Source organism: Scyliorhinus torazame, chromosome 5 (genome assembly GCF_047496885.1).
Source record: "Scyliorhinus torazame isolate Kashiwa2021f chromosome 5, sScyTor2.1, whole genome shotgun sequence".
NCBI lineage: Eukaryota > Metazoa > Chordata > Chondrichthyes > Carcharhiniformes > Scyliorhinidae > Scyliorhinus > Scyliorhinus torazame.
Genome location: NC_092711.1, coordinates 135,569,076 through 135,591,680, shown reverse-complemented (window position 1 = coordinate 135,591,680; position 22,605 = coordinate 135,569,076). Strand labels below are relative to the sequence as shown.

Genomic DNA, 22,605 nt, shown 5'->3' with positions numbered 1-22,605 from the left:
AGGTTGTGTGTCAGTGAGAGAGGAGCTGGTATCTGAGAGTGGGGACAGGCTGTGTGTCAGAGAGGAGCTGGTATCTGAGAGTTGGGACAGGCTGTGTGTCAGTGAGAGAGGAGCTGGTATCTGAGAGTGGGGACAGGCTGTGTGTCAGTGAGGGAGGAGCTGGTATCTGAGAGTGGGTACAGGCTGTGTGTCAGTGAGGGAGGAGCTGGTATCTGAGAGTGGGGACAGGCTGTGTGTCAGTGAGGGAGGAGCTGGTATCTGAGAGTGGGGACAGGCTGTGTGTCAGTGAGAGAGGAGCTGGTATCTGAGAGTGGGGACAGGCTGTGTGTCAGTGAGAGAGGAGCTGGTATCTGAGAGTGGGGACAGGCTGTGTGTCAGTGAGAGAGGAGCTGGTATCTGAGAGTGGGGACAGGCTGTGTGTCAGTGAGAGAGGAGCTGGTATCTGAGAGTGGGGACAGGCTGTGTGTCAGTGAGAGAGGAGCTGGTATCTGAGAGTGGGGACAGGCTGTGTGTCAGAGAGAGGAGCTGGTATCTGAGAGTTGGGACAGGCTGTGTGTCAGTGAGAGAGGAGCTGGTATCTGAGAGTGGGGACAGGCTGTGTGTCAGTGAGGGAGGAGCTGGTATCTGAGAGTGGGGACAGGCTGTGTGTCAGTGAGAGAGGAGCTGGTATCTGAGAGTTGGGACAGGCTGTGTGTCAGTGAGAGAGGAGCTGGTATCTGAGAGTGGGGACAGGCTGTGTGTCAGTGAGGGAGGAGCTGGTATCTGAGAGTGGGGACAGGCTGTGTGTCAGTGAGAGAGGAGCTGGGATCTGAGAGTGGGGACAGGCTGTGTGTCAGTGAGGGAGGAGCTGGTATCTGAGAGTGGGGACAGGCTGTGTGTCAGTGAGGGAGGAGCTGGTATCTGAGTGTGGGGACAGGCTGTGTGTCAGTGAGGGAGGAGCTGGTATCTGAGAGTGGGGGCAGGCTGTGTGTCAGTGAGGGAGGAGCTGGTATCTGAGAGTGGGGACAGGCTGTGTGTCAGTGAGGGAGGAGCTGGTATCTGAGAGTGGGGACAGGCTGCGTGTCAGTGAGAGAGGAGCTGGTATCTGAGAGTGGGGACAGGCTGTGTCAGTGAGGCAGGAGCTGGTATCTGAGAGTGGGGACAGGCTGTGTCAGTGAGAGGAGCTGGTATCTGAGAGTGGAGACAGGCTGTGTGTCAGAGGGAGGAGCTGGTATCTGAGAGTGGGGACAGGCTGTGTGTCAGTGAGAGAGGAGCTGGTATCTGAGTGGAGACAGGTTGTGTGACAGTGAGAGAGGAGCTGGTATCTGAGAGTGGGGACAGGCTGTGTGTCAGTGAGGGAGGAGCTGGTATCTGAGAGTGGGGACAGGCTGTGTGTCAGTGAGAGAGGAGCTGGTATCTGAGAGTGGGGACAGGCTGTGTGTCAGTGAGGGAGGAGCTGGTATCTGAGAGTGGGGACACGCTGTGTGTCAGTGAGAGAGGAGCTGGTATCTGAGGGGAGACAGGCTGTGCATGTGCTGTTAAGATGGTTGAGCAATATTTTGTCTGACTGACAGGTACTCAACTGAACCCCTTGCCAACCGATGGGGTGTCTTTTTTTTTTAATTTAGAGTACTCAATTCTTTTTTTTTTTTTTTTTGCAAATAAGGGGCAATTTAGTGTGTCCAAGCCACCTACCCTGCACATTTTTTGGGTTGTGGGGTTGAAACCCATACACACGGGGAGAATGTGCAAACTCGACACGGACAGTGACTCGGAGCTGGGATCGAACCCGGGTCCTTGGGCTAACCGCTGTGCCACCGTACCGTCTACATGGGATGTCTGTTGACTACCATTGCTACAGTGGAGATGGACACGACCTGTGTTCGGGAAACCAGGATGTAGAAGTGGCTGAGGTAGAGTTGAGAACTGCGAAGGGCAACAAGTAGGGGGAGCTGTGTACTGGAAGTATAGAATCTAAAGGAGGAGATGATGGGAGCTCATCTGAAAGGGGTATTTTAATCTATGTAGAGACTGGAAAAATCAGATGGGGGAAATATATCAGAGATGAGGCATTCATGGAATATTTTCGAGAGTTTCTTAGAACAACATATTCTGAGGCGAGCAGGCTGTACTAGACCTGGTTTTGACCAACGGGATTGGATTACTTAATGATTTCGTAGGTTGCATTCATAGAATTTATTTCATAGAATTTACGGTGCAGAAGGAGGCCATTCGGCCCATTGAGTCTGCACCGGCTCTTGGAAAGAGCACCCTACCCAAGGTCAACACCTCCACCCTATCCCCATAACCCAGTAACCCCACCCAACACTAAGGGCAATTTTGGACACTAAGGGCAATTTATCATGGCCAATCCACCTAACCTGCACATCTTTGGACTGTGGGAGGAAACCCACGCGCACACTGGGAGGATGTGCAGACTCCGCACAGACAGTGACCCAAGCTGGAATCGAACCTGGGACCCGGGAGCTGTGAAGCAATTGTGCTACCCTGCTGCCCCATTCATAATATGATTGAATTTTATATTGTGTTTGAGGGAGAGAAGTGGGTTTAGGACTCGAGTTCTAAATTTAAATGAGAGCAATTGTGTGAGCATGAAAATTGGAGCTAGTTAGGAAGGGGCCTTCCTCCTTAAACTCGGACCTGTGGTGGAGGGTGTTGCCCTCAGCAGTTCCATTCAACCGTAGACTGCATTGCCTAACAGATTCCCAAGATGGCTGCTTTTTTTTTTTTGCTGCCCGGTGGAGTTCTTGGACCGCTTGTATGTTAGTTGCTTTAGGCTGCACCCCCTTTAGTTTTTTGAGAAACCTTTTGTTACAGTTTAGTTTTGCACTTCAGCCCCTGATCTGCGGGCACTCGGTGCAGGGAGCAAGGAGGACCTCCTCATGAGCCTGTTCCTTGGCAGGGACAAACTGGCCATAAACCGGTCCAGGCAGCGGGAGACTGAGGGGGTCATCTGTCTGGCCCGGTTGCCTGGTCCCTCTACTGTGGCTTCAGTTACACAGATTATGGTTCAGTTGTACACGGCATTGGTGAAGAATGAGAGGCGACGTGATCAAAACCTTTAAGGGGCAGCGGGGTAGCCTTGTGGATAGCACAATTGCTTCACAGCTCCAGGGTCCCAGGTTCGATTTCCGGCTTGGGTCACTGTCTGTGCGGAGTCTGCACATCCTCCCCGTGTGTGCGTGGGTTTCCTCCGGGTGCTCCGGTTTCCTCCCACAGTCCAAAGATGTGCAGGTTATGTGGATTGGCCATGCTAAATTGCCCTTAGTGTCCAAAATTGCCCTTAGTGTTGGGTGGGGTTACTGGGTTATGGGGATAGGGTGGAGGTGTTGATCTTGGGTAGTGTGCTCTTTCAAAGAGCCGGTGCAGACTGATGGGCCGAATGGCCTCCTTCTGCACTGTAAATTCTATGTTAATCTATGCTATGTTAATCCTGAGGGGATGCTGACAGGGTGGATGTGGCGAGGATGTTTCCTCTTGCGGGAGAATCTAGAACTGGGGTCGCTGTTCAAAAATAAGGGCTCGCCCATGTAAAATGAAGATGAGGAGAAATATTTTCTCGCCGAGGGCGGTGAGTCTCTGGGACTGTTCCTCAAAGGGCGGTGGAAGCAGAATCTCTGAATATTTTTAAGGCAGAGAGCCCCCCCCCTCCCCCCACACACCCTCGACGTGTCTTTGAAGCGCAACTGGGGCTGTGAACCAAGTTAACCGCCTGCTTTCTCTCTCTCTCTCTCTCTCTCCCATACGCAGGTGTCCCAGTTGAACAGCTTGAGTTTGGACAGCAGCCTACACTTATCGAGAGTTGAGGATAGTTGGAGTGCTAGTGCAGAGCAGTTTTTAAAAAGTCCAATAAAATAATTAGTTTTTCTCAGTATAGCTCGAGCTCCATTTGTTAGTGCAGCCGGATGTGGATTGGCCAGGGTGGTGGATTGAAGCAGTACGCAAACACGAACTGGCACCCACCCAGCCTGTCCAGTCGCCTGAGATCCCCACACGGCGTCCTTTTTTAATAATAAAAAAAAATACAATTCTTCCGCGGGATGTGGGTGTGCCGCTGGCCAAACCCCCAGCATGTGTTGCCCTTAACTGCCCCCTTCATCTGAGTGGGCTCATTTGGCCATTTAACAGAATTGGGGGAGGGGGCGCAGTTCAGAGTCAACCATATTGCTGTTTTGGGGAGGGGGGGGGGGGGGGGGGGGAGATAAAAGTCTGGAGTCACGTGTAGGCCAGACTAGGTAAGGATGGCATATTTCCCTTCCCTTAGTGAACCAGGTTTTTTTAAAAACTACAATCATCGATTGTTTTCATGGTTATCATTACTGAGATTAGCGCCATCATTCAAGATTTTTATTCATCGAATTTAATTCCCCCCCCCCCCCCCGCCACTCGAGCCTCTGGATTACTAGACCGGTGACATTACCACTGCACCATTTCCTCCTCTAACTTCAAGAACCGCCCTCTTGTCTTCATTGCCCCCTGGTTCTCCCTCCTGTGACGTGAATGACATTTGAGGCCAACTAGATACAAAAGGGTCGCCAGGCAGCACCTTAAATGTAGCGCTCTCTTGATACCGGCCCTGTTGCCCTGGGGACTGGGCTCACCTTTGTGGAGTGGGTCACACACCCACAAGCGCCCCGGAACTAATACCGTACTATTGCAACACCTGATGCATTAGGTGTCATATTTCACATATTCCTTAATATGGGTAACAAAAGAAGCTGCTGAGTGCACTCTGACATCAGAAATGTTATGTGGGTGTTGTGACATAAGAGGCCAGAGCTTCCCCGTCGAGGATTCCTTACCACAGCAGATTAGAGTGCAGAGAGCGCTGTGTCAATCCCAAACTAATCCCACTGCCCTACTCTCTCCCCATAGCCCTGTGTCAATCCCAAACTAATCCCACTGCCCCACTCTCTCCCCATAGCCCTGTATCAATCCCAAACTAATCCCACTGCAACGCTCTCTCCCCATAGCCCTGTATCAATCCCAAACTAATCCCACTGCAACGCTCTCTCCCCATAGCCCTGTATCAATCCCAAACTAATCCCACTGCCCCGCTCTCTCCCCATTGCCCTGTATCAATCCCAAACTAATCCCACTGCCCCGCTCTCTCCCCATAGCCCTGTATCAATCCCAAACTAATCCCACTGCCCCGCTCTCTCCCCATTGCCCTGTATCAATCCCAAACTAATCCCACTGCCCCGCTCTCTCCCCATAGCCCTGTATCAATCCCAAACTAATCCCACTGCCCCACTCTCTCCCCTTAGCCCTGTATCAATCCCAAACTAATCCCACTGCCCCACTCTCTCCCCTTAGCCCTGTATCAATCTCAAACTAATCCCACTGCCCCACTCTCTCCCCTTAGCCCTGTATCAATCTCAAACTAATCCCACTGCCCCACTCTCCCCATAGCCCTGTATCAATCCCAAACTAATCCCACTGCCCCACTCTCTCCCCTTAGCCCTGTGTCAATCCCAAACTAATCTCACTGCCCCACTCTCTCCCCATAGCCCTGGATCAATCTCAAACTAATCCCACTGCCCACTCTCCCCATAGTCCTTATTAATACCAAACTAATCTCACTGCCCCACTCTCTCCCCATAGCCCTGTATCAATCCCAAACTAATCCCGCTCTCTCGCCATAGCCCTGTGTCAATCCCAAACTAATCCCACTGTCCCAGCCTCTCGCCATAGCCCTGTATCAATCCCAAACTAATCCCACTGCCCCTCTCGCCCCATAGCCCTGTATCAATCCCAAACTAATCCCACTCTCCCGGCCTCTCGCCATAGCCCTGTATCAATCCTAAACTAATCCCACTGTCCCACTCTCACCCCATAGCCCTGTATCAATCCCAAACTAATCCCACTGCCCCACTCTCTCCCCATAGCCCTGTATCAATCCAGCAGTATGCATCCATTCCAACCCGAATCATTGGAGTGGAGGTGGGAATTAAAGGAAAGTATTCAATGCACCCTGTCCCTCAATCTCATTCAAAATTCTATCACCTTCGCTGGAAGCATGGTTATGTCCACCTTCAGCTGCTTCATCAATGACCTTCCATTAGAAGTGGGGATGTTTGCTAATGACCATTTGCAACACTTCAGATACTGAAGCAGACCATTCCAAATTCATCAAGACTTGGACAATATCCAGGGTTGGGGTTGACGAGTGGCAAGTAACATTTGTGCCACACAAGTGCCAGGCAATAACAACCACCAACGAGAGGATCTAACAAATCATTGCCCCATGACATTCAATGGCATTACCATTGCTGAATCACTATCAACATCCTAGGTGTTACCATTGACCAGAAACTGAACTGGACCAGCCATATATATACTGTGGCTACAGGAGGTCAGAAGCTGGGAATCCTGCGGTAAGTACCTCCTCTCCTGACTCCCCAAAGCCTGTCCACCATTTACAAGGCACAAGTCAGGAGTACGATGGGATACTCTCCACTTACCTGGATGAGTGCGGCTCCGACAACATATCCAGGACAAAGCAGCCCCGCTTTGATCGGCACCCCATCCACAATCATTCACTCCCTCCACCACCGACGCACAGTGACAGCAGTGTGTGTACCATCTACAAGATGCACCGCAGCGACTCACCAAGGCTCCTTCGACAGCACCTTCCAAACCCACCACCTCTACCATCTAGAAGGACAAGGGACAGCAGACACATGGGGAACTCCACCACCTGCAAGTTCCCCTCCGAGCCCCACACTCACCATCCTGACTGGGAAATATATCGGCCGTTCCTTCACTGTCACCGGGTCACAATCCTGGACCTCCCTCCCTGACAGCACTGTGGGTGTTACCCACACCACACAGGGACTGCAGCCGGTTCAAGAAGGCGACTCACCCACCACCTTCTCAAGGGTCAATTAGGGACGGGCAATAAATACTGGGCCCGACCAGCGACGCCCCACATCCTGTGAAAGAGTAAATAAGTCAAGATGTGAAGAGAGTTGGAATGTTGAATCCTGACTTGCAGAAGTGAAAGACTGCTGAGCAGCAAGGTAACGTGCCTTTAGATAGCGACTTTACTTCATATAATGTTCCCTGGCGCTACGAAGGAGCGTGCCCCACCAAAACCTATGCAGTCACGCACAGCGCCCTTCCGACAGGTGACGACAAGCGGGGAGGTTTGAAGGCGCATCTTAATAAAAAATAAAAAAAAGGAGAGGTCGCAAGGCTGAGATGTTTCGGGAGGGAATTCCGGACCTTTGGGTTCCAGGCAGCCCGGCAACCAGAAGAACTATTAAAATTGGTGGGGGAGGGAGGGAATTGACTGAAGCTGGAACTGGAGGAGCATGGAGATCGCGGAAGAGCAATGGGTGCTGGAGGAGATTCCAGAGATTGGGGTGGGGTGCAGGACTGAGGCCGCGGAGGGATTTTAAAACTAGGAGAATTTTAAAGTTGAGGCATTACAACCATAGATGTCCTACAGTGCAGAAGGTGGCCATTTGGCCCATCGAGTCTGCACCGACCCACAAAGAGCAGCCTACCTAGCCCCCCTACCCCTTCTGCACCCACAGCCTTTCCCTGCAACCCCATCTAACCTGCACATCTTTGGACACTTAAGGGGCAATGTAGCATGACCGATCCACCTAACCTGCACATCCTTAATGTGGAGATGCCGGCGTTGGACTGGGGTGAGCACAATAAGAAGTCTCACAGCACCAGGTTAAAGTCCAACAGGTTTGTTTCAAATCACTAGCTTTCGGAGCACCGCTCCTTCCTCAGGTGATTCACCTGAGGAAGGAGCAGTGCTCTGATAGCTAGTGATTCAAAACAAACCTGTTGGACTTTAACCTGGTGTTGTAAGACTTCTTACTGAGCTCATTCTTAGACTGTGGGAGGAAACCGGAGCACCCGGAGGAAATCTACACAGACACCGGGAGAAGGTGCAAACCTTTCTAAAAATAAATGTAGAGTACCCAATTCTTGTCTTCGAACCCGGGTCCTCCGCGCGCCTTGAGGCAGCAGTAACAAATTATCAGTGTCGAATGGGTACAGATCAGAGCAAACCTGCAGTCGGGAGAGAAGTGCCCGTTATTTTATTAATTAAGACGGGCGGCACGGTGGCTAGTACAGCTGCCTCACAGCACCAGGAAGCCAGGTTTGAATCCTGCTTTGGGTGACTGGAGTTTGCACGTTCTCCCCGTGTCTGCGTGGGGTTTCCTCCAAGTGCTAGATAGGGCTGGGGGATGGGCCTGGGTGGGGTTCTCTTTCGGCAGGTCGGTGCAGACCCGATGGGCCAAATGGCCTCCTCTTGCACTGTAGGGATTCTTCGAAGAGCATCAAGTGAAACTGAACAGGATAAATTTGGAACAAGATACTTAAGGAATGGGTGCTTCGCGGCTAAATGTCGCATGGACTCCCCGCAAAATGCCTGCCCTTTTTTTTGCGGCCTAGTGGAGTCTGTGGACCCATGCATATGTAAGTTGTTTGAGTCCACCCCCTTTTTGGTTTATTTTTGCACTTCAGCCCCGCACTCCTGATCCACCGGCACCCGGTGCGGAGAGGGGAGGGGACGAGGGAGGACCTCCTCGTGAACCTGCTTCTGAGCCATGCCAAACTTGCCATAAACAGGTCCAGGCAGCGGGTGTGTTCCCTGGGATCGCAAGTGCACATCTAAATACTACTTAAATGTTATGAAGGTCTTCGCCTTCATCCCCCTTTTCAGGCAGCGAGTTCTAGACTCCCACCAGCCTCTGGGTGAAAAGCTTTTCCCTCACATCCCCTCTAAACCTCCTGCCCCTCACCTTAAATCTAAACCCCTGGTCGCTGATCCCTCCACCAAGGGGAAAGGTTTCTTCCTGTATATCTATGTCCCTCGTCTCAATCATGTCCCCCCTCAGTGTCCTCTGCTCCCAGGAAAACAACCCCAGTCTATCCAATCTCTCTTCACACTAAAACTCTCCAGCCCAGGCAACATCCTGGTAAATCTCCTCTGCATCCTTTCCAGTGCGATCACATCCCTCCTATAATGTGGATTCCAGAATTGCACACAATACTCTCACTGTGGCCGAAGAAGAAATCGCTTGTTGTCACAAGTAGGCTTCAAATGAAGTTACTGTGAAAAGCCCCTAGTCGCCACATTCCGGCGCCTGTTCGGGGAGGCTGTTACGGGAATTGAACCGTGCTGCTGGCCTGCCTTGGTCTGCTTTCAAAGCCAGCGAGACCAATGTCTTGTACAGTTCCAGCATAACTTCCGTGCTCTTAAACTCTATCTATGCCTTGGCTAATAAAGGCAAGTGTACCATATGCCTTCTTAACCACTGCATTCTCCTGCCCTGCTACTTTAAAAAAAAAAAAAAAAAATTTTTATTGAGGTTTTCACAAAATATCAACAGAATGAAAAAGGAACCCAATAGAATTAAATACAAAATAAAATAACCCCCCTCCCCTATACATAAATAATAAATTAACATAGCAAATATATATACCCCCTCAGATCCCCCAGTATAAACAAAAATAAAATAGAACCCCCACCCCCCTGAGCTGCTGCTGCTGACCAATGTCTATCGTTCTGCCAGGAAGTCCAAGAACGGCTGCCACTGCCTGAAGAACCCTTGTACCGATCCCCTTCAGGCGAATTTCACCCTCTTCAATTTAATAAACCCCGCCATATCGTTGATCCAGGATTCCACGCTTGGGGGCCTCGCATCTTTCCACTGAAGAAGAATCCTTCGCCGGGCTACCAGGGATGCAAAGGCCAGAATACCGGCCTCTTTCGCCTCCTGCACTCCCGGCTCCCCTGCAACCCCAAATATTGCGAGCCCCCAGCCCGGTTTGACCCTGGATCCTACCACCCTCGACACCATCCTCGCTACGCCCTTCCAAAATTCCTCCAGCACTGGGCATGCCCAGAACATATGGGTGTGGTTTGCTGGGCTCCCTGAGCACCTAACACACCTGTCCTTGCCCCCAAAGAACCTGCTCGTCCTTGTCCCGGTCACGTGTGCCCTGTGCAGCATCTTAAACTGTATGAGGCTGAGCCTCGCGCACGAAGAGGAAGAGTTCACCCTCCCAAGGGCATCTGCCCACGTCCCCTCTTCGATCTCCTCTCCCAACTCCTCCTCCCACTTACCTTTCAACTCCACCATCGAGGCCTCCTCCTCCTCCTGCAGCACCTGGTAAATTTCCGAGATCTTCCCCACTCCAACCCACCCCCCGATCCCCTTAAGGCAAATTTCACCCTCTTCAATTTAATAGACTGGGTGTACTGTGCGTGGCAGCAGCCACAGGAATTCCACCACTTGCTGCCTAGCAAACGCCCTTACCTGTAAATATTTAAAGGTGTTCCCCGGGGGGAGCCCGTACTTCTCCTCCAGCTCACCCAGGCTCGCGAACTTCCCATCCACAAACAGGTCCCCCAACCTTCTTATCCCTGTCCTGTGCCACCCCGAAAACCCTCCATCTATTCTCCCTGGGACAAACCGGTGGTTCCCCCGTATTAGGGTCCACACCGAGGCCCCAATTTCCCCCCTGTGCCACCTTCACTGACCCCAGATTTTGAGGGTAGCAGCCCCTACCGGGCTCGTGGTATATCTCATTGGAGGGAGCGGCAGCGGCGCCATTGCCAGCGCCTCCCGACTCGTACCCACACAGGACGCCGTCTCCAGCCTCTTCCATGCAGCCCCCTCCCCCTCCATCACCCACTTGCGCACCATCGCCGCATTGGCGGCCCAGTAGTACCCACAGAGGCGTGCCAGCCCCCCCCCCCAATCCCTACTCCGCTCCAGGAACACCCTTCTCACCCTCGGAGTCCCTCGCGCCCACACAAACCCCGTTATGCTCCTGTTGACCCGCCTAAAGAAGGCCTTCGGATAAAAATGGGGAGGCACTGGAACAGGAACAAAAACCTTGGGAGCACCGTCATCTTAACTGACTGCACCCTACCCGCCAGGGACAGCGGCAACGCATCCCACCTCTTGAACTCCTCCATTTGCTCCACCAGCTTCGTGAAATTAAATCTATGCAGGGCCCCCCAGCTCCTGGCCACCTGGACCCCCAAATACCTGAAGCTCCTCTCCGCCCTTTTTAGTGGGAGCTCGCCAATCCCCCTCTCCTGGTCCCCTGGGTGAACCACGAACAACTCGCTCTTCCCCATGTTGAGCTTGTACCCTGAGAAATCCCCTAACTCCCTGAGGATCCTCATTACCTCCAGCACTCCCCCCACCGGGTCCGCCACATATAGCAGCAAGTCGTCCGCATAGAGCGACACCCTATGCTCTTCCCCACCCCGCACCAACCCCCTCCAGCTCCTCGACTCTCTCAGTGCCATACCCAGGGGTTCAATCGCCAGTGCGAAGAGTAGGGGGGACAGGGGACACTCCTGCCTCGTCCCTCGATGCAATCGAAAGTACTCCGACCTCCTCTTGTTAGTGGCCACACTCGCCATCGGGACCTCGTACAACAGCCTAACCCACCTGGCCAACCCCTCCCCAAACGCGAACCTCTTCAGCACCTCCCACAAGTACCCCCACTCTACCCTATCGAATCCTTCTCAGTGTCCATCGCCACCACTATCTCTGCCTCCCCCTCCCTCGCCGGCATCATAACGTTCAGGAGCCTCCGCACATTCGCGTTCAACTGTCTCCCCTTCACGAACCCCGTCTGCTCTTCGTGGATCACCTGCGGCGCACAATCCTCAATTCTCGTGGCTAAGACCTTCGCCAGCACCTTGGCATCTACGTTTAACAACAAAATCGGCCTGTAAGACCCACACTGCAGGGGATCCTTGTCCCGCTTCAGGATCAAGGAGATCCGTGCCCGGGACATCGTCGGGGACAAAGCCCCCCCCTCCCTTGCCTCATTGAAGGTCTTAACCAGTAACGGGCCCAACAGGTCCACATATTTCTTGGAGAATTCGACCGGGAAACCGTCCGGCCCCGGTGCCTTTCCCGCCTGCATGCTTCCTATCCCTTTGATCAGCTCCTCCAGCCCAATCGGGGCCCCCAATCCCGCCACCAGTCCCTCCTCCACCTTCGGAAATCTCAATTGGTCCAGAAAGCGCCCCATCCCTCCCCCCTCCAGTGGGGGCTTGGACCGATACAGTTCCTCATAAAAGTCCCTGAAGACCCCATTGATGCCAACCCCACTCTGCACCACACTCCCCTATCCTTAACTCCCCCCGATCTCCCTAGCTGCGTCCCGCTTCCGAAGCTGATGCGCCAGCATCCGACTTGCCTTTTCCCCATACTCCTAAATCGCTCCCTGGGCCTTCCTCCACTGTGCCTCCGCCTTCCTGGTGGTCACCAGGTCGAATTCGGCCTGGAGGCTAAGCCTCTCCCTCAACAGTCCCTCCTCCAGCACCTCCGCATACCTCCTGTCTACTGTCACCATCTCCCCCACCAGCCTCTCCCTCTGTTCTCTCCTCTCGTGGGCCCTAATGGAGATCAGCTCTCCCCTAACCACTGCCTTCAGCGCCTCCCATACCATCCCCACTCGGACCTCCCCGTTATCGTTGGCCTCCAGCTATCTCTCTATGCTTCCTCGGACCCGCTCACTCTCCTTGTCTGCCAACAGCCCCACCTCCAAGCGCCACAACGGGCGCTGGTCCCTCTCCTCCCCCAGCTCTAGGTCTATCCAATGCGGGACGTGGTCCGAAATGGCTATCGCCGAGTACTCGGTATCCTCTACTCTCGCTATCAGCGCCCTGCTCATGACAAAAAAGTCGATCCGGGAATAAGCCTTATGAACATGCGAGAAGAATGAAAATTCCCTAGCCCCCGGCCTTGCAAATCTCCAAGGGTCCACCCCTCCCATCTGGTCCAGAAACCCCCTCAGCACTTTAGCCGCCGCCGGCTTCCTACCCGTCCTAGACCTGGAGCGATCCAGTGCCGGATCCAACACCGTGTTAATGTCCCCCCCCATTATCAGGCCCCCCACTTCCAAGTCTGGGATCCGACCCAACATACGCCGCATAAAACCCGCATCGTCCCAGTTCGGGGCGTACACGTTGACCAGCACCACCCCCCATTACGTACCTGCCGCCATTGTCTGTCCCAATGCTCGACGCCTCGAACGACACCCTCTTTCCCACCAAGATCGCCACCCCCGATTTTTGGCATCCAGCCCCGAATGAAACACCTGGCCTACCCACCCCTTCCTCAGTCTTACCTGGCCTGCCACCTTCAGGTGTGTCTCCTGGAGCATAACCACATCCGCCTTCAGCCCCTGCAGGTGCGCGAACACGCGGGCCCGCTTGACTGGCCCATTCAGTCCCCTTACATTCCAGGTTATCAGCCGGATCAGGGGGCTATCCGCCCCCCCTCACCCGCCGACTAGCCATGACCCCTCCTCGGCCAGCCACGCCCGGCCCGTTCCCCACGGCGGCAGACCCCCGTCCCAACCCCTTCTACTCGCTCCAGCTCCCCCTTGACCATACCAGCAGCAACCTGGTTCTCTTCTCCCCCCCGCCCCCCCCCCCCCCCCCCCCAAAGCTAGGACCCCTCCTAGCTGCTTTGCTCCCCCCATTGCACTCCTGCAAGTCAGCTGACTCCTGCTGACCCCGGCCTCTCCCGCCTCTCCTTCGACTCCTCCCATTGTGGGAGATGCCCTCCTCCTCCATTACCCATCCGCAGGCTCTCCTCCTCCCCCTTCCATCCCAAGCGCGGGAAACAGCCCTCGCTTCCCCGCCCCTGCCAGCGCAGGAAAAAGCCCGCGCTTTCCACCTGCCCGGCCCCGCCACCTCTGAAGCAGCTCCTCTTACAGGCCCAGTCCCCTCACCCCTGACTCGGGCCTCCCCTCCCCCCGCGGGGCCCCATCCCTCCTACCGGCCACCCACCCCTACTCCATTTACTTACCCCCCCCTCCAAGAGCCCACCCGACAGACCCAACCAAATCAGTGCCCAACCCACCCTAACCGCCCACACCGAACCATAAAGAAACAAGAGCAAAGAACCTCCCCTCAAAATGTAACACACCAACAGCAATCCCCGACCACTTTCAGGTGGAAAGCGCGGGCTTTCTCCCGCACTGGAGGGGGCGGGGCCAGGGCGGGGAAGCGAGGGTTGTTTCCTGACCCTCAGTTTGTGTCCAGTTTCTCGGCCTGAACAAAGGCCCACGCCTCCTCCGGAGACTCAGAATAATGGTGCCGGTCCTTGTAGGTAACCCACAGTCGCACTGGCTGCAACATGCCAAACTTCACCCCCTTCCTGTGCAGCACCGCCTTCACTCGATTGTACCCGGCCCACCTCTTCGCCACCTCCGCACTCCAGTCCTGGTATATCCGAACCTCCGCGTTCTCCCACCTGCTACTCCTCTCCTTCTTGGCCCACCTGAGCACACACTCCGGATCAGTGAACCGATGGAACCTCACCAGCACCGCCCGCGGAGGCTCGTTAGCCTTGGGCCTCCTCGCCAACACTCTATGGGCCCCTTCCAGCTCCAGGGGCCCCTGGAAGGACCCCGCTCCCATCAGCGAGTTCAACATGGCGACCACATAGGCCCCCACGTCCGACCCCTCCGGGAGGCCCAGAATCTGCAAATTCTTCCGCCTCGACCGATTCTCCATCTCCTCGAACCGTTCCTGCTATTTCTTGTGGAGCGCCTCCACCTTTACCGCAAGGCTTAAGATCTCGTCCTCATTGTCGGAGATTTCATAGAATTTACTGTGCAGAAGGAGGCCATTCGGCCCATCGAGTCTGCACCGGCTCTTGGAAAGAGCACCCTACCCAAGCCCACACCACCCTAGCCCCATAACCCAGTAACCCCACCCAACACGAAGAGCAATTTTGGACACTAAGGGTAATTTAGCATGGCCAATCCACCTAACCTGCACATCTTTGGACTGTGGGAGGAAACCGGAGCACCCGGAGGAAACCCACGCACACACTGGGAGAACGTGCAGACTCCGCACAGACAGTGACCCAGCTGGGAATCGAACCTGGGACCCTGGAGCTGTGAAGCAATTGCGCTAACCACTATGCTACCGTGCTGCTCTTTTGTCGGACCTCGCGGATCGCCACCCCCTGGGCCGTCTGGGTCTCCAGCAGCTTGTCAATAGAAGCCTTCATCAGCTCCAGCAGGTCCGCTTTGATTTCCCTGAAGCAGTGCTGGATAGCCTCCTGCTGCTCCTCCGCCCACTGCATCCACGCTGCCTGGTCCCCGCCCACCGCCACCTTGCTCTTCTTCCCTCGCACTTTCTTTGGGTTCACCACCACTTTTTTTAGTCGCCCGCTCCTGGTCCAAGCCATACATTGTTGGGGGAATGTTGCAGTCTTCTTCCCACACCGGGAAATGTAGAAAAAATGCCGTTGGGGGCCCTGAAAAGAGCCTAAAAGTCAGTTCCAAGCGGGAGCTGCCGAACGTGCGACTTAGCTCTGCATAGCCGCAACCAGATGTCCTGCCCTGCTACTTTAAGAAACCAGTGTATATGCACACCAAAGTCCCCCTGCTCCTCTGTCCTTTCCAGGGTCCCACCTTCTGCTCCTCAGAGCTTCCCAGGGTCCTGCTATTATCATGTATTCCCTCGCCTTGTCCGTCCTACCCAGGTACATCACCTCACATTTATCCAGAGCCTATAAGTTTAAGATAGGAGTCCCATACATTTACGGAATGCATCGGACTTGGGATGGATTACAGACGTCAGGAATTCTATCGGGGTGCATTCCATATTCAGCCTGTGCCAGTTTTGGATTGAAGGATATTTGTCACTGTGGATCAGAGCACAGGATATTCTTGTGATCAGCAAAGGTCAGGACATTATATAGCCTTTTTTCATTAGAATTGGTGATTCTCTCATCTGGAAGACCCAGAATCTGGAACACAGGATTGGGCTCCATCCTCTCCAGCTCTGACCACACCAAACAAACAAACTAGGCTCACTGAACCTTGGCTAACCAGGTCCAACAGGCCGCAGCCTTCCCCCACACTCGTTCGCTAGTTGTTTAAAAAGCCTCTCTTGCCAGCAAGGTAGCCCCTACTCGAGGCACATACTAAGGAACAAAGAGAAAAGAAACTCCCTCACCTGTTCCTGTTACATTTAAAAAAATAAAATAAAATCCGAAGCCCTTGCAATGTTGAAGTTCCCACCAGGAACCATGTATTTCCATTGCTATTACCATAACCATTATCCCCTACACACCAATTTCCCCCCCCCTCGCCCCAAATAATACATATATACAGTATGCACATAATCCCAAACAAATCCATCCTATCACCAACCATAACAGTTCCCACAGAACACTTCTGAGTCCAAGGGAGTGTTCTTTAACAAAGGCCTCCGTCTCACTCGGACATGTCGAAATAGCGATCATTCGGCCCATACGTGGCCTGAAGCCTCGCTGGGTGCACCACCCCGAACGTCACTCCGCTCCGTCATAGCGCTGCCTTTGCCTTAAAGGGCACCCGCCTCTTCACCAGCTCCGCTCTGACTTCCTGGCAAATCCGGATGGTACTCCCCTCCCCTCCCGAGTGCTGATTCTATTTGGACCAGTTCAGCATCCTCCTTCCCTCTGAAGCTGTGGAATCTTCCCACCACTGCCCTTGGTGGCCCATTCGTTCGAGGCTTCTGTCGGATAGTTCGGTGGACCCTATCCGACTCTGGAGGGGATATCTATCCCCCCCCCCCCCCCCCCCCCCCCCCCCCCCGAACATCTTGAGAAAAATACTCCGTGGGATTCGGGGCCCTCCGTCCCCTTTGGCAACTCCACAATTCTGAGGTTTTGTCTCCATGATCTCTCTTCCAGGTCATCCACTTTCGCCCTCAGGATCATTTCTTACCCCCGCCAATGAGATGTCACGCCTCCAGCGAGGCGATTTGATCTCTGTGATTGGACAAGGTTTTCTCCACTCCCTTCACCGCCTCCCCTTGCTCCTTCACCACCTTCTCCTCAATCGATCTTTCTTTTACTGAGGGTTTTCATCGTCGCTGCCCCGATTTCTCAAAGTGCTCTTTGAGGCCGGTACCCCATCCCTGGCAGTGAAACCGCTGTGATAGGAACGGCTGCACCCGCCGGATTCGACTCCACCATCCTCCCTCCCTCCTGACGAAGTCCCGTGGACTACCGGATCCGTCGAAGGGTTTCCTCTCGTAACTTCCTTCCCACCAGCCTTTTTTTTTTTTTTTTTTTTAAAACACGTTCAACATTATTTTGCCGACGGGTTCATTAAACCTTTCGCCAGGCCGGGTTTCTTCACCCAAATTCCCCAGGAACCGGGCAACCTGAACCAAAGAAACAGGTACCCTGGCGAGAGCTACCTGGAACGCGATCTTCTACATGCAGCCACGAGGAGTTCCCAGCTGGAGCTTAAACATGAGACGGGGTTACTTCTTGGTCTCATTTGTTAATTTTGTTAATAACTAGCTGGCAACCGTGTCGGCCGCATCTGTGGGGGGTTTAACAGTCGAGGCAACACATTCATTTTAGTTAGGGCGATCCTTCCTACCCCAGAAATCAGTAGAGATAACCAATGAGCTAGATACATAGAACATACAGTGCAGAAGGAGGCCATTTGGCCCATCGAGTCTGCACCGACCCACTTTAAGCCCTCCCTTCCACCCTAGCCCCATAACCCAATAACACTAAGGGCAGTTTAGCACGGCCAATCCACCTCAATCTGCACATCTTTGGACTGTGGGAGGAAACCCACGCACACACTGGGAGAACGTGCAGACTCCGCACAGACAGTGACCCAGCGGGGAATCGAACCTGGGACCCTGGCACTGTGAAGCAACCGTGCAAACCACTGTGCTACCGTGCCGCCCTTCTAGATCCCAACTAATAGTCCCGATCAACTGTGCAGCATGGTGGCATAGTGGTTAGCACTGCTGCCTCACAGCGCCAGGGACCCAGGTTCGATTCCCGGCTTGGGTCACTGTCTGTGCGGAGTCTGCACGTCCTCCCCGTGTGTGCGTGGGTTTCCTCCGGGTTCTCCGGTTTCCTCCCACAGTCCAAAGATGTGCAGGTTAGGTGGACTGGCCGTGCTATATTGTTCCTTAGTGTCCAAAGGTTAAGTGGGGTTACTGGGATAGGACTGGGAAGGATGCTCTTTCAGAGGGTCGGTGCAGACTCGATGGGCCAAACGTTCTCCCTTCTGCACTGTAGGGATTCTATGGAAAGTTGGCCCCATAAAACTGTCTGAAGGAGGGGGTAATTAAAACTCCCAGATATTTTACTCCTAGGGGAGACCATCTAAAGGGGATGTTGAGAGCTGATGATTTACCCCCTTCACTTCCCCCTGTAGCATATGTATAATCAGAGAAGGCACTAAACCTACCCACTACAGGGGCAGTAAGAGAAATGTCTGACTTTGATACACACGACTGCGCATCTGCATAAAGTGCAATCTTATGCTGCTCCTCCCCACACTAATAATACCAACATCAAGGGATCTGTTCTGACGGCCTCTGCCAAAGGCTCAATGGCCAACGCAAAGGGGATAAAGGGCAGCCTGGCCTTGGTCCCTTTTTAAAAGCACAAAGTTTGTCGCCCTTAAACTGTTCGCAAGCAGTGTCGCGGGAGACTGCGAGGGTATCCCAGCTTGCGGGGGGTGCATTTTGTTTTGTTTTTGTGAGGAGACGAGTGAAACTCCAGTGAGAATAAACAGCCCAGTCGTTATGTAATAATTATTAAAGACTATTAAAGAAAAGACAAATGCACACTCTACTTTCTCGATTTCTATAGAGTTACACAGTATATCTACGATCACCGAACTCTGGTCAATTATACCTTTGTTGTACTTTGATTATACCTTCTGTGTATTCGGCTGTCTGCCCCCAACTGCTTCCTTGACAACATTAACATGTGTATATCTCGGAGACCTTCCCAATCGTCTATCATCTGTTTCTCCTTCATAAATGATTCCCATTTGATTATTATCTAAACTGCTGTTCTAAACTCTGGGAGAGACTCATACCAATTGAGCTCCTTTGAATATTGTCCATTGCTAACTCCAGGCGGATTCATGACGAAATCTGCTACAGGTCTGTGATATAACAGCTGAATCCACTTAATATACTACTCGCTCAACACAGAACCTCGCAACGTGTGTACCAGACAATTCCATTCAATTCATTTGAAGGCTTTTTCTGCATCCAGAAAAATCACCAACCCTTCCAGTGCCCGCTTCTGAAAAGGCTGAATCACATTAAGCAGTCTTCGACCATTCATGCAATCAATCCTTGCAGTGCAGGAGGAGGCCATTCGTCCATCGAGTCTGCACTGGCTCTCCGAAAGACTACGCACCCAGGCCCACTCCACCGCCCTATCCCTCTAGCCCCACCTAACCTTTGGACACCAAAGGGACAATTTATCATGGCCAATCCACGAACCTGCCCATCTTTGGACAGTGGGAGGAAACCGGAGCATCCGGAGGAAACCCACGCAGACAGTCACCCAAGGACTGGGATCGAACCCGGGTCCCTGGCGCTCAGAGGTGGCAGTGCTAACCACTGTTTTGTTACCCTTATGTTCCTGGAAAACCTTCCCCCTGATACCAGTCTGTTCCTCCCGCATAATCGTCAGGAGGACAACCTCCAATCTTCTAGCCCAAACCGTAACAATCGTTTCAAGTCCACATTCAGGTGAGGAGGCTCGTTCTCCTGGGTTCTTGCACCCACCTTCAAAACCAAGGAAACATTAGCCTCACGGAGTGTCAGCGGCAACAACCCAGGTTAATAATAATATTATTTGGAAAGAGTGGTGATGCATATCCACCAGCGGGCCCAACAGCAAATCCTTGAACCCCCTGTAATAATAATACTCTTTATTGTCACAAGTGGGTTTACATTAACGCTGCAATGAAGTTACTGTGAAAATCCCCCAGTCGCCACATTCCGGAGCCTGTCCGGGTCACAGAGGGAGAATTCAGAATGTCCAATTCACCCAACAGCACGTCTTTCGGGACTTGTGGGAGGAAACCGGAGCACCCGGAGGAAACCCACGCAGACACGGAGAGAGCGTGCAGACTCCGCACAGACAGTGACCCAAGGCGGGAATCCAACCTGGGACCCTGGCGTTGTGGAGCAACTGTGCTAAAACCTGGCGCTCGTTCCTTGTGGCCTCCAGAAGCTCAAGGAAAGTGCATAAACACTCCGTAAATGCCATCGCATCCCCGGACTGATCGGACTTGTATAATCCCACATAAAATTCCTTAAAAGCCCCCATTTATCTCGTTGGTCTTCAAAAAACTCTTTCCCCCCCCCCCCTTCTCCGAAATACTCGGAGGGAGCAAATACCCCTCGTGTCATCCTTTCTCGGAGTTAACCAGGCCAGATTCTTGCTTGGCTTGTTCCCACCCTCCCTGGCCACTAGGGGGGCCATGATGACAGGCTGAGAGACTGGGATGGAGAGGCAGACGGGGCTGGCTCTTGGTTATAATTGTGGTCCGGAGAGAGAGAGAGAGAGACTGATTTTGACCTCTAACCCCCGCCCCCCCCCCCCCAATCGAACCACGGTGGCAGGTTGAGAGAATCGGAGATCCTCCATCGGACCAGCTCCAAGAGGAGGCGGCGCCCCAAGTTGGTGAGGCAGGACACGACGGAGAGCGAGGACGACTCCAGCCGACACAGTGAACGCCCGCACCGCTGGAACCTACGCCTGAGCCCGCAGAAGGAGAGCCGGCCCAGTGCCGAGGTAAGGCGCGGTGGCTGCGGTGAGGGAGGGAGGGGGGTCGCTGCTCTCTGTGCACCATTCAATTTGAACTGATGGAGCTGAGCCTCACCTTACTAATTCAGGCCTAGATTTTGAGGGTGAGAGCGGAGAGTTGGGGGGGGGGGGGGGGTGATGGCGGTGGTTGACTGGGGCGAGGGCCAAATAGTCACCTTTCACCTCTGGTACCTGGGGTCGATCGAAGATCTAAAGTGAGAGACAATATAAGGTAAAGTCTGCCATGGGGGGGGGGGTGGAACGGAACAGAGGAGTGGACCAGGGTGTCACAGAAGGAGAGGTCCCTGCAGGACCTGTTTGGGAGGGGAAGCTGTGAGGTTGGAAGCTGTGGAAGGAAAATCTCCTCCGAGGCGATGAGGTCAGTGACAGTCCTTGAAACAAGCGACTCTCTGTTCGGTGGTGTGGTCAGGGTCTGAGGGGGGGGGGGGAGTGGGTGGGTGGCAGGAAGTGTCGAGAGCTGGCGGCTCCGTCTCGGCTAGGTAGAGGGCCAGTCTGCCAGATAACAATGGCAACGCCCTTGTCAGCAGGTTTGATCACAAGGCCTAAGTGAACGACACTACTGAGATGTAGCCCCAGCCCTGCCCACCCACCCCTCGCTGTGGTAGCTGGAACACCATTTGGGGGATGGGGGGGGGGGGGGGGGGGTCCTGTGAGAAAACCCCGTTTAATGACGTGCATCTCCTCCACACGTGCGTGCCTCTCTCATCCCTTTCTTTCTCCCCCCAACCTCAGGAAAGCGTGTCTCAGATTCGACCCCTGGTGCTGGGCAGAGTGTGCGCGAGAGCCGAGGCCTTGTCGTGCGGGGAGGAGGAGGGGCCCGCCCACCCCGGCCTGGCAGGGTGGACGCAGACCTTGGCGCTGTGGGCCTATCACCAACACGGCATCTCGCGGCTCGTGGTGACCTCCGTCGTCTTCGTCCCCCTCGGGCTCCTGCTGCTGCTAGTGTGCCTGTTGCAACGGAAGGAGGCATGAGCTAAACCCGCCCCCCACCCCCAACACCTCCCCTGGGCGAAGAAGAGGGGGCGGGAGGGCCGCCACAACCGTCGGAATCTGCCAAAGGGAGCCAAAATGGCTGCCGACGACCAGGACAGGACGGATGTCGACACTTGAAACTTTGCTATTTTGACTTTATTTTTTTTTTAAACCTCTCCCCCCGCCCTCCCCGCTCTGCCAGGTCCTTGCCTTCCCGCCTGCCTCACTATCAGCGCCTGAGCACCAACAGAACCATTTGAAGAATGGGAAAACCCTCCCCAGCAAGTTGACTGGTGACTGTGTGCCTTGATGGAAGTGGTTCGATGAGGCAGGACGTTGCCTGGCAGTGACGGTGCACCCCTTTCCTCTCTGCCTCCCCTATGGTCGAACAACCTTGCTCCGGGCATCACCTGGGGCAGGCGGGGTTAGGAATGGGCCCTGAGGCGCTGGAGGACCACTGAGAGTCGGGTGAATCCCAACCCGAGTGAAGAGCCCTCTTCCGCTGGGAGTTTTTAAAACGCAAAAGATTATTTTATCGTTTATATTAAACCTTTCGGATAAGGGACAATTCTCTCGTCTGGTCGTTTTTTTTGTCAGAGGGATGCCTTGTCCACGGTTGTGTGGTAGGCAGAGGGTGCGGTGGAGCTAATAAACAAATTGTATGTGGCGTAATGCTCATAGAATTTACAGTGCAGAAGGAGGCCATTCAGCCCATCAAGTCTGCACCGGCCCTTGGAAAGAGCACCCCACTTAAGCCCATGCCTCCAGCCTATCCCCGTAACCCAGCAACCCCACCTAACCTTTTTGGACACGAAGGTCAATTTATCATGGTCAATCCACCTAACCCACACATCTTTGGACTGTGGGAGGAAACCGGAGCACCCGGAGGAAACCCACGCACACACGGGGAAACGTGCAGACTCCATACAGACAGTGACCCAGCCGGGAATCGAACCTGGGACTCTGGAGCTGTGAAGCAACTGTGCTAACCACTGTGCTAGCGTGC

At 53.8% G+C, this 22,605-nt stretch overlaps 1 protein-coding gene across 3 annotated transcripts in view; it reads left to right on the top strand.

Annotated features, from left to right (window-relative positions):
• LOC140419827 (uncharacterized) overlaps positions 1–22,167 on the top strand; it is a 96,753-nt gene extending 74,586 nt beyond the window's left edge. For 2 of the 3 annotated variants that reach the window (XM_072503857.1, XM_072503856.1), the window contains exons 6-7: positions 20,423–20,594; positions 21,360–22,167. In XM_072503857.1, coding sequence (XP_072359958.1) covers positions 20,423–20,594; positions 21,360–21,599 — 412 coding nt within the window. In that variant the 3' untranslated portion in view covers positions 21,600–22,167. Of the gene's footprint in view, positions 1–3,750; positions 3,875–20,422; positions 20,595–21,359 lie in introns of those variants that run through there. The other variant, XM_072503858.1, reaches the window with a different exon arrangement.
• The last annotated feature ends 438 nt before the right edge of the window (positions 22,168–22,605 follow it).